At 38.1% G+C, this 10,528-nt stretch overlaps 1 protein-coding gene across 1 annotated transcript; it reads left to right on the top strand.

Moving 5' to 3' along the window:
- The first annotated feature begins 1,050 nt into the window (after positions 1 to 1,050).
- GPR65 (G protein-coupled receptor 65) lies at positions 1,051 to 8,384 on the top strand. The gene is made up of 2 exons (XM_081322256.1): positions 1,051 to 1,243; positions 6,953 to 8,384. The coding sequence occupies exon 2, from the start codon at positions 7,090 to 7,092 to the stop codon at positions 8,077 to 8,079; it is 990 nt and encodes a 329-aa protein (XP_081178382.1). The 5' UTR covers positions 1,051 to 1,243; positions 6,953 to 7,089; the 3' UTR covers positions 8,080 to 8,384.
- Positions 8,385 to 10,528: the final 2,144 nt, after the last annotated feature.

Here is a 10,528-nt window from a genome sequence, read left to right as displayed (position 1 = left end):
ATTTACAGATATGGGGAGTGTTCTGCCATCCAGCATCTAGATAACTGGAGAAGCCCATAAACTTTGTAAATAAAATAATCAGTACTAATATCCTCTCCACTGGTTTTGTAAGAGCTGAGAACATAAAAATCTGGGAGGATTTTTAAATATAATTATTAGGAAAAGCATACAAAATGCTGAATGACTGGAGAAAATGAGGGGTTGAATGGAGTATAATAAATAGGAATGTTCTGGACAACAGCTTATTTCATTAGACTTGACCTTATAATAGCTCTAAGCAGACTCTGATTTTTAAAAAAAACTTTTTTTCCCAGATAATAAACCTTGAAGTTTTGCATTGTTTAAAAGAAGTGTAGCTTCTTCTTTTTGTTTCTGTGAATTGGGTGGAATTGTGCAAATTTTTTTGAAGTAGAACTGAGCTGTTTCCACATTCCACATAGACTATGGTGACATAATAGTGTTCTCATTTCTTAAAATGCCCACAGACTTACTTACAAAATGGCTAGGACCATTAACAAGAGCAAGCATATCTATGCACATGTTGAATTGCAGTCAAAGAAGTCACTGTGCCCGATAACAACCTATTTGAGAAATACATACATTAAATGATATCAGGCTGAATTTAACACTAAACCAAGTTTGAACGGCAACAATACTAATTCTTGGATAATATAGCAGATGGGAGACCCTGGGGGAAGGTGGGGAACAAACTTTTTTAACATTTTTAAAATCCTGGAGTGAGTAATCTGCTGTGCATCGGCGCATTTGACAAGCTTTCTTTACCTTGGCAAAAAAAATAAGGCTTTCATATTTTATTATTGGACAGGACGATCCCTCTGGGTTAGAGGATGTAGATAAAGAGGTTTTAATTATAAATTAATTTTAATAAAACTCTATATTATGCTACAGTGTGTTGTTGCTTTATTTTTTATATGTGAGTAAAAAAAAAACTTGGATTAGGATAACTCTATAGAGTAAAATAGCAAAACTGAGACCTCCTGAGCAAAATTGGAAATTTTGTTCAAGAGTGTTGGGGTGGGGGCGGGGGTAGGGGAGCTAAACGTCTCCTCCCTAGATGGCTTCTCCTTTTTTTTTCTGCCCGCAACAGTTTCCTGTTCTCTGTGAGAATCAAATTTAATCAGATGCCTCAAACATGCGCAGAAGCAGAACCACATTTCTCAAATTGTACCTTTCAGCATGGTTTCCTGAAAAATTGGAACAAGAAGATTAATCTGCATAAAAGGTGAGAGATACAATAGTCAATTTTAGTTCAAAGGTAAGGAAAATTATTCCCTCTTGACCATTACAATATCAATGCCTTAATTGGAACTGTAACTTTTAAATATAATTATATTAGTCATACTTTACTGATGATTTGGAAACCACATCAGAGTTTTGCGTTGTTAAGAGATCTTGCTGCCAGCTGTAAAATAATATACTGTAACATAAGGTAAGCTGAGTGAGCTTTCTTTTTTTTTTTTTTTTTTGGAGCCAGGAGTCAAGCAGGCAGATTTTCTTTCATCAATCTCTCTAAAGCAAGGGTGAGAAATTTTTCATAGACCCAGGTCTGAGACAATAGTTAGTGGACTATGAACCATGTAGTTGTAGTCATCTGGCTTGGAGGCAGTTTTTCAATAGTTTAGTTTGGTTTGTTTTAAATGATAAGCCTGTTACACCTATTGTAAAGCTGCTTGAGAGTTTGCACATGTCTCCCAGCAGACAAGAGTAGGAAATGGAAGAAGCACCAAGCCAAATTTGGATGCTCTAGAAGAAATCTAGAAATCAGGATCTACCCTGGTTGGACATCAGGAAATCCTAGGGTTGTAGGCATTGGAAAATAACCCAGAGGGAAGCAGTAACAAGCCATTTCAAAGTTCTAAGAGACTTGACTTTCCTTGTTATAATTAAAAATGGCCCCAAATCACTCAATGATTTGCAACTCTCAGTTCTGGGATCATTCCTGAGTTCTCATATAAGACCACTGAGAATTTGACAAATGATAGTTTCAACAGGATTGATAGAATCTCAAAATCTTAGCCATTTCTATTTAAAAATATGTATACTTAATGCATGCAATGTATATATTTAGTTTCCTTTAATTTCAAATAGCACATAAAACACCACAGATATTCTGATTTAGATTAATGGCACAGTTGTTTAAGATTCCAGTCAGAAATCTTTCTTAAGTCTCTTTGTAGATGTCCTGGGATCATCATCATGCAAACTTTGTATATTGGTATTGATTTACTGTTCAGAAAATCAGTGAATTGGGAGAAACCTTAGAGCTAAGGAGGTTTCATCATTTTGGTGTCCTCCTAGTTAGGAATTGAAGGACTTATGGAAGTCACTTACCCTGCCCAGTGCTCAGAATCTGCCAAAGTATTTCAATCCACTATTTGAAAACCTCCAGTGAAAAGGAACCACATTTGCACAGAACTGATTGACAGCTGCTACCATAAGGAAATTCTTTATGTTATATAACCTGAATCTACTTGGTTGTAGTTTCAACTATCTAATTCAAAAGCTGACACAATATTTCAAGGCAGAATAGAATGGGCTGATTACTTACTATGATCTGCACTGAATGTTCTTGGTAATATACAGTGTTGGGATTCAAATACCTGAACAACTGGTTCTCTGCATAGTTGCCACTTTTGGAAGTCCATTCTGAGCCAGGAAGTCTGCCCAGGCCCAGAACAGCCCACCGGAAGTATGTGGATGCCACTTCTGGAAGTACGTTCTGAGCCGGGGAGGCCTCCAAGACCCAGAACGGGCCACTGGAAGTGTGTGGACGTCACTTCCAGAAGTCCATTCTGAGCCAGGGAGGCTTCCCAGGCCCAGAATGGATTGCCGGAAGTGCATGGACCCCACTTCTGGTGGGCCATTCTGAGCCTGGGAGACCTCCTGGCTCAGAACGGACTTCCAGAAGTGGTATCCAAGCACTTCCGGAGGTCCGTTTTGAGCCTTGTGCAAAAGGGCTAGGGCATCAGCCGGTTCACCAAAGTCAACAAAAAATTAGCTACCAGTTTTACCAAACTAATGCGAACCAGCTGAATCCCACCACTGGTAATATACCATATATACTATGTTCTTGGCTCCATATATACTATGCTCATGTTCAACTTGTGTCTTACTAAAGTGCTCAGATCTTTCCATAATCTAAACTGTAAGCCATATTTTAAACCTATTATCTCATCATCTTATACCTATGCCTCTCTCCCAAGATCATTCCCCCATTCCATTAAGATTATGCCAATGTAATATTTATTGCAGTCTGAAGTGGAATTAAACCATTCTTAGCCTAAAACAGATATAATTGTTTCTTATTTAAAAAAAAACATATCACAAAATAGGACATTATTGTAGTTATTGTCATAGTAATGCCTAGTTAGTGGGCCTATAAAGGTTTTGCGAAAGCCAGTTTGGTGTGGTGGTTAAAGCATAAAAGTAGAAACCAGAAGACTGCAAGTTCTAGTCTTACCTTGGGCATAAAGCCAGCTGGGTGACCTTGGGCCAGTCACTTTCTCTCAGCTCTAGGAAGGAGGCAATGGCAAACCACTTCTAAAAATCTTTACCAAGAAAACTGCAGGGACTTATCCAGGCAGTCTACAAGAATCAGACAAGATTGAATGGAAGAAAAACATGTTGCATATGGCTGATGCTTCTGCCTTCTCATACTTTATGAGTCTATTCCCATACCATCCCCATCACATATACATACGGATACTTCTGGTTTTTACTTCCATTTTTTTCTCTTTTGGTTAAATTATTTATTTCAATATGCATATTCATTCTTTTGTTATGATACTAAGAAACAGAAAATGTCTAATACTAGGGAAATAGTCTGAAAAATTCCCTCTAGTGATTTATCTCAATCATAGCTAGAATTGTTCAAGCTCTCAAGGGCTCTTGGTCTGTCAAATAAGCAAAAAGAGTGATGTCAGAGGGTAGAATATATTATGTTTTGCTCCTGCATTTTGCAGCCTTGTGTGGACTATGGAATTACTTAAATGCAAGCAGATTCTTTCTTAGGTTCATAGGTTCATAGATATACAGCTAGTCCTCACTTAACTGCCATTGTTCAGCAACCGTTCAAAATTACAGTGGTGCTGAACAAAGGAACTTACAACCTGTGCTGAAGTTCTGGTCACAGCAGCACCCCCATGGTCACATAATTGTGATATGGGTGCTTGCCAACCCATTCACACACACAACTGGTTGCCAAGTAGCCCGTGATCATGTGATTGCTATTTGCAATCTTCCTGCTGGCTTCCCCCGAAAGCCAATGGGAAACCTAGCACTCAAGGCTACAAGTTGTTGGCACTTGCTAAGGGGACTCCCTGTGGTTTCTGTGGACTGGCTGAAAAAGGTCTGTCCCAAAATTGAAGCAGCATTTTGGCACAGAGCATTTAAAACACAGGGCATTTGCAATCACCACCACCCCAAACCAGAGGGAGACTTCTTGTCTCTGGGGTCTGGATCCAAACACTCTGTGCTGAAAACACTCTGTGTCGAAATCCTGCTCAGATTTTGGATGGACCTTTCAAACCAGCCTCTTTGAGAGCAAAAGGGTTGCCTGCTGGAGAGATTCAGCTCCACACAGGGCTGAGTCCCTCTAGCAGGCAGTTCTTTGGCTCCATTCATTTAGCGACCCAGGAGATCATTTAACAATCTCAACCATGATGACATTAAATGACATCTTCATAACAGCTGCTTTGGTCACTGACTGAAGATTCAGATCTTAATTGTGGTTGTAAGTGAAGAAGTACCTGTATCAAGAGCTATACAATAATTGTCTAAGGGGTACAAAATGAGGAAACAAGAAAGCCAGTCCATAAACACAACTAAGTCAGCCGGGCAAGTGTTTACTGTGTAAACACTTTACATTGTGTGAGGTATGTTGCTTTCCAAGGGTTGCAATTCAAGATGTGACTGACAGGCTACCAAGATTCTTCAGTTCTATGGACTGGTTGGTTGGATTGCCACAGATATAGTGTATTTAAATTTCAGCAAAGCTTTTGAAAAAGTTTTTCATGGAATCCTTAATAGCAAAATCATAACCATATGGGTTTGACCACTCAACTATTAGATGGATTCACAATTGGCTCAAGGATCGTACTAAGAAGGTGATTATAAATGAGATCAAATCTGCCTGGAGAAGCATCTCAAGCAAGGTGCTATAGGGCTCTGTCCTGGGTGCAGTGTGGTTCAATGTTTTTGTAAATGATGTGGATTTGAGGGAATGTTTACCAAATTTGTCGATGATACAAAGTTAGGAGGATTGGTTAACAATTGGCAGGAGAGAGGGGAAAACAATGAGGAGAAACAAATATAATGAAATATAATAGGTTGACATATGAAATCATGCATCTGGGTAAGAACAAAAAAACATACAGAATGAAGAAAATCTTCTCAAGGGCTGCACAAGTAAGAAGATTTGGTTGCACTAATAGATCACAAATACAACATGTCTCTACCATGTAATGCAGTTGTGAAGACGGCAACACCTTGAAGAAGATCAAGAGTGTCACACAATTCAGATTGTAAAAAGTACTTATCCTACTCTACCCTGCCTTAGTCAGATCTCACCTGGAGTGTTCTGTTCTTTTCTGCACACCCCTGTTTTAAAAATGACATTGATAATCTGGAGTAAGTCCAGAGAAGGCCTGCCATGATGGTGAAAGGACTGGAAATCTACAAGGAGCAGTTAAAAGACTCGATATGTTTAGATTGCAGAAAAGAAGGCTGAAACACCTGAATAAGGTAAAGGGTTTGGGCTTATTCTCACTTCTTCTAGATAAATTCCACTACATTCTTCTCCAAAAGATAAGACTAGAATTAATGGCATGAAGTGTCAAAGATGTAGGTACAGATTAGACATTAGGAAGAATTTCTTGACAATCAGACCTTTCAATCAGTGGAATAGTTTAACACGCTTCTTCCCCTTTACTGGATGTTTTGAAACAAAGGCTGAATAGTCATCTATCAGGGATATTATAGTGAATCCTGCACTAGATGGGGGATGGGTTGGACGTGAGGACCTCTTAGGTCACTTCCAATTTAACAGTTTGATGATTTGTAAGTAGGGGAAGAAACAGAAAAGTAAGTTATGCTTACTGTATATTAAGTTTAGCCTATTTACTAGGCTAAAAATTATGAGAAGCCAAATCAAGCAGTAGTTCTCCATAATAGCACTGTTAATACTTCAAGGTTGCTTCCAGATGATATTAATTGATGCCATTCTAGCAAAGACATCTTTTTTCAAGTTTCAACAAATTCACAATATTCATTGTTTGGAAATGAACATTTTTCTACAGCTTGTACATTTCTTTTAGAATATGCCAATTCTGGAGTGATAAATGTTTAAACATTAATGTATACAAACTCTGCACATCTTCATTCCTGGCCCTTCTGAACGCTTTCTTTTGATTCCTATATATGAAATGCAGCAACCATTAGTAGAATTATTGTATCCTTAAGTTGAAAAAGAACATTTAGGCAATCAAGTCCAGACCATTGCTTAGTGCAGAAATCAAAATTAAAGCAATAGCATCTTTATTTATATGCAAATAGTTGAGACAAACAGTTATTCTTCCACCATCATTTGGCTCAATGCAGCTAAGTAGCTTTTCATTGTTGTTCTTGTTCCTTTTACATGTGGTTATGAGTACTGCCAAAGAATAACAAAGTATATAATACTATTTTTTTCTTCTCAGTGTTTTTTCTTGCCTTTTATGTAACCTATCCTTTATTTATTTCTATAGCCAATCCAGCTTTTCTTCTCTTAATACATTTTTTAAAAAGGAAAGAAGAAATGGATTTGAAGTCATCTGCCAGATTGGGAAGGAGGGGAAGATATATTATTTCATTACTTTAAAAATGCTTTGAAAGTTTGTGGAATTTTCTCAAAGTAGCTCAATAGCCTATTGAAACTTTCCTTTTTATTTTGCAGCCTAAATGATGGAATTTTTAACTGAACAGTTATAATCCAAAGAACAGGACTCTCATTGTCTCTCCACCTATGAAAGCCATGAAAAATACATAAACCTCTGTGCTTTTCCTTCCCATTTGAGCCAGCCAGTATTAATAATGAATTATTCTACCTGCGATGTTTATGACAAACTAGATAAAAGTTTGTTTCCATGTCTCTATGGTATTCTGATAGTTATCAGCATTCCTGCTAATCTACTATCACTTTACATTTCCTGCTGTCAAATCCAGAAAAAAAGTGAGCTGGGCATCTATCTCTTCTGTTTATCGTTAGCTGACCTATTATATACTATGACACTACCATTATGGATTTATTATGCTCAGAATGGGGATGACTGGACATTCTCCCTACAGCTTTGCAAATTATCTGCTTTTCTCCGATATCTAAATTATTACACCAGCTCAGGATTTCTTACCTGCATCTCCGTGGATAGGTACTTAGCCATAGTTCATCCTTTGAGGTTCCACTCTTTGCGAACAAGAAAATTTGCCCTGCTGATATCCTTTTTAGTTTGGGTTTTTGAAATAATGTCAAACGTTCAGATTTTATATAAAACTACATTCTACTATAAAGTTGCAAATGAAAGCAATCATACTTTATGCTATGACACATATCCTCTACAAGAATGGCAAGCATACTTCAACTATTACCGCATCTGTGTGGGATATGCATTCCCATTAGCTGTCATGATCTTCTGCTACGTCAAAATATATCAGGCTGTGAAGCACAATCAAGCAACTCAAGACTGTGACAAGAAGAAAATCAATCATTTGTTACTAAGCATCATCCTAACCTTCTTTCTTTGCTTTACTCCATATCACATTGTCCTGCTTCTGCGCAGTATCTTGGAGCCGCTTGACTGCTCTTATACTTCCCATCTGTTTGTACCTTATAGAATTACAACAGCCTTGACAAGCATAAATTGTATAGCCGACCCAATTCTTTACTGTTTTGTGAATGAAACTGGAAAAGCAGATATCTGGAACATATTCAAATGTGGTTTTTTCGTCAGCCAGACAGAAGCACAGCAATCCAGTGTTTCACAAAACAGAATCATAAAGGTTTCCGAATCTGCAGCATTCATATAATGTATTGCTGAACTACATTGGAAGATATAATTCATCAACATATGGAGTATTGAGGGGTTTCTGTCTTCAATATATCTTTAATGCTGCATTCTGGCAAAATAAAATGCAAGAAAAGTTTTATTTGTCCTGATATCAACCAAGAGCCAGATCCATCTTCAAATGACAAACAGGAGCTACTTATGAGGATTTGCAGCACACCTTTAAATTATTAAATTCTACTGCAATTTTTTCTGTTTCTCTCTCAGGAAGACAGAATCTGAATCAGAAGAAAGCCCCATTCTATCACTCTTTGCTGCTTTCATTAAAAACAGTTGCATAAATTGTAAACTGAAGCTATATGTTTGGTATGGACTTATGGTTTGTGTTTTCTATGCTATGAAACTAAAGTATTTAGCTCTTAGAAATGCTTGTATCTTGTGCTATATCATTGTGTAAAAAATATGGAATTAAAGTGAAAGATACTACTATTCAATAGTATTCAACTATTTTGAGGCATAATCGGCTTTTCCAACCAGGGGACCTCCAGAAATTAAACTCTCTTCATTTCAATATTTGAATATTCTTTAAAAGAATGCTTTGTCAGGTATGTAAATTTCAACATGCAAAATGGCAATGAGCCATACATCCCTCTTTTAAGACATGCTAGTAATGTCACTGAAGGATCAGTTCCTAAATTAGCGTTTTGAAAAGCCTTTATACATACATTGCAGACAACAATGCTGAACCTAAGGAGACTAGCTCTATAATGCTATCACGAGAGTGATTTGGAGAAGAGATACACTAATCATTGTATTTTGAAATATATACATGCAAGATCAACAAACAGCTGGAGGGGGCAGCTCATAAAAATTGGGAGGGGATAATTGGATTGCAAAAAACTTCCTTTCTCAATGCATTCTCTAACTTAATTTAGATAGTCAAGAGACTATAATTCCCTTCGTCCAGTGCGCTCCCACAGAGAGGGCCTCCTCAGCGTGCCACCAGTCAGAGAATGTCAACTGGTGACCCCCAGGGGGAGGGAGTTCTCTGTGGGCGTGCCAGACCTTTGGAACTGCTTACTGGTTGAGCTCCGGATGGCTCCCGACCTTCGCTCCTTCCGCTGTGATCTGAAAACTTATTTATTCGAACAAGCCGGCCTGGTCTGATGGGTTTGGGGTTTTAATACTGATTTTAATTATCTATTGCATTGGGCATAATTATTTAATTTTCTTTTAACTTTTGTACCTTGTATTTTCGATATTTATTGCCCTGTACACCGCCCTGAGTCCTTCGGGAGAAGGGCGGTATATAAATCAAATAAATATAAATAAATATATATAAATATAATTGGCATATTAAAAAGGCATCAAGCCTGCAATGCAGTACTGGGGTTAAGAGCTGGTATCACTGGTTATGTGATAACCATTGCCGACTTCTTGAACAAGCCTCTTTCTTATCCCTGTTACACCCTGTTCACCAGCATTCACTAAGCATTTCAGTGGGCACAATATCCTCCATTGCCTTATCTTGTAGGAGTCAACTTGGCAAATAAAGGACATTGTCAATAACAAAGAGAAGTCAGTGATCTACTTGTGACTGTAAAAGAATTCCTAAGATAAATTCTCCTGGGATGGCTTTTGGCAGTTTCCTCCCAGAGGGACCCCCGTGGCAGGATGATTTGGTTACTAAGTGTTTCTACTTTTTTTTTTTAATTCCATTTATATCCCGCCCTTCTCCGAAGACTCAGGGCGGCTTACAAGCTTAGCAGTAGCCTTCATTCTATGTATATGCCTGCTTATTAGGGCTTTCACACACCCCCGCAAGCGGCATTATTACAAAGTCAGCTTAATTGCCCCCAACAATCTGGGTCCTCATTTTACCTACCTCGGAAGGATGGAAGGCTGAGTCAACCTTGAGCCTGGTGGGATGCGAACCTGCACTAATTGCAGGCAGCTGGTGTTACTTAAGGAGGCATTAGCCCACTGCTCCACCAAGGCTTTTCTCAAAATAAAGCTGGGAGCTTCCAATTCTTTGACCCTTTAAAAAAAGCCCAGGATGTTTACAAGAAGCTCTTCTGCAACACTTTTCAGACTAAATATATGACCACATGCCACATGGTCATTCTAGTAAGTATCAGAGAAAGCTGAGCATCTCTCTGCAAAAAGTTGCATCCTGCATTTTTTAATAATTATTTTTCATATATTTAAATTGAAATGAAATTGGAAGAAATCCCTCAACTGTATTTCCTTTTTTTTTATTGAAAAGTTTTAACATACAGTTTATCTTTAACAGTCCCCCCTCCCCCTCCCCTCTCCCTCCCTCCCTACCCCTCCCCCCCTCCCCCCCCGACTTCCCAGAGCTAAATACAAGGTATAGAAAAAAAAACAATCATAAACAACCATATACTAACAACCATAAACTCTAAAATCCATCACTCTCTAGCTTATACAGGATAATACAAACCTTAATG

The sequence above is a fragment of the Vipera berus genome, assembly GCF_964194415.1.
Source record: "Vipera berus genome assembly, chromosome: 1".
NCBI lineage: Eukaryota > Metazoa > Chordata > Lepidosauria > Squamata > Viperidae > Vipera > Vipera berus.
This window is presented reverse-complemented; position numbering and strand designations above follow the sequence as displayed.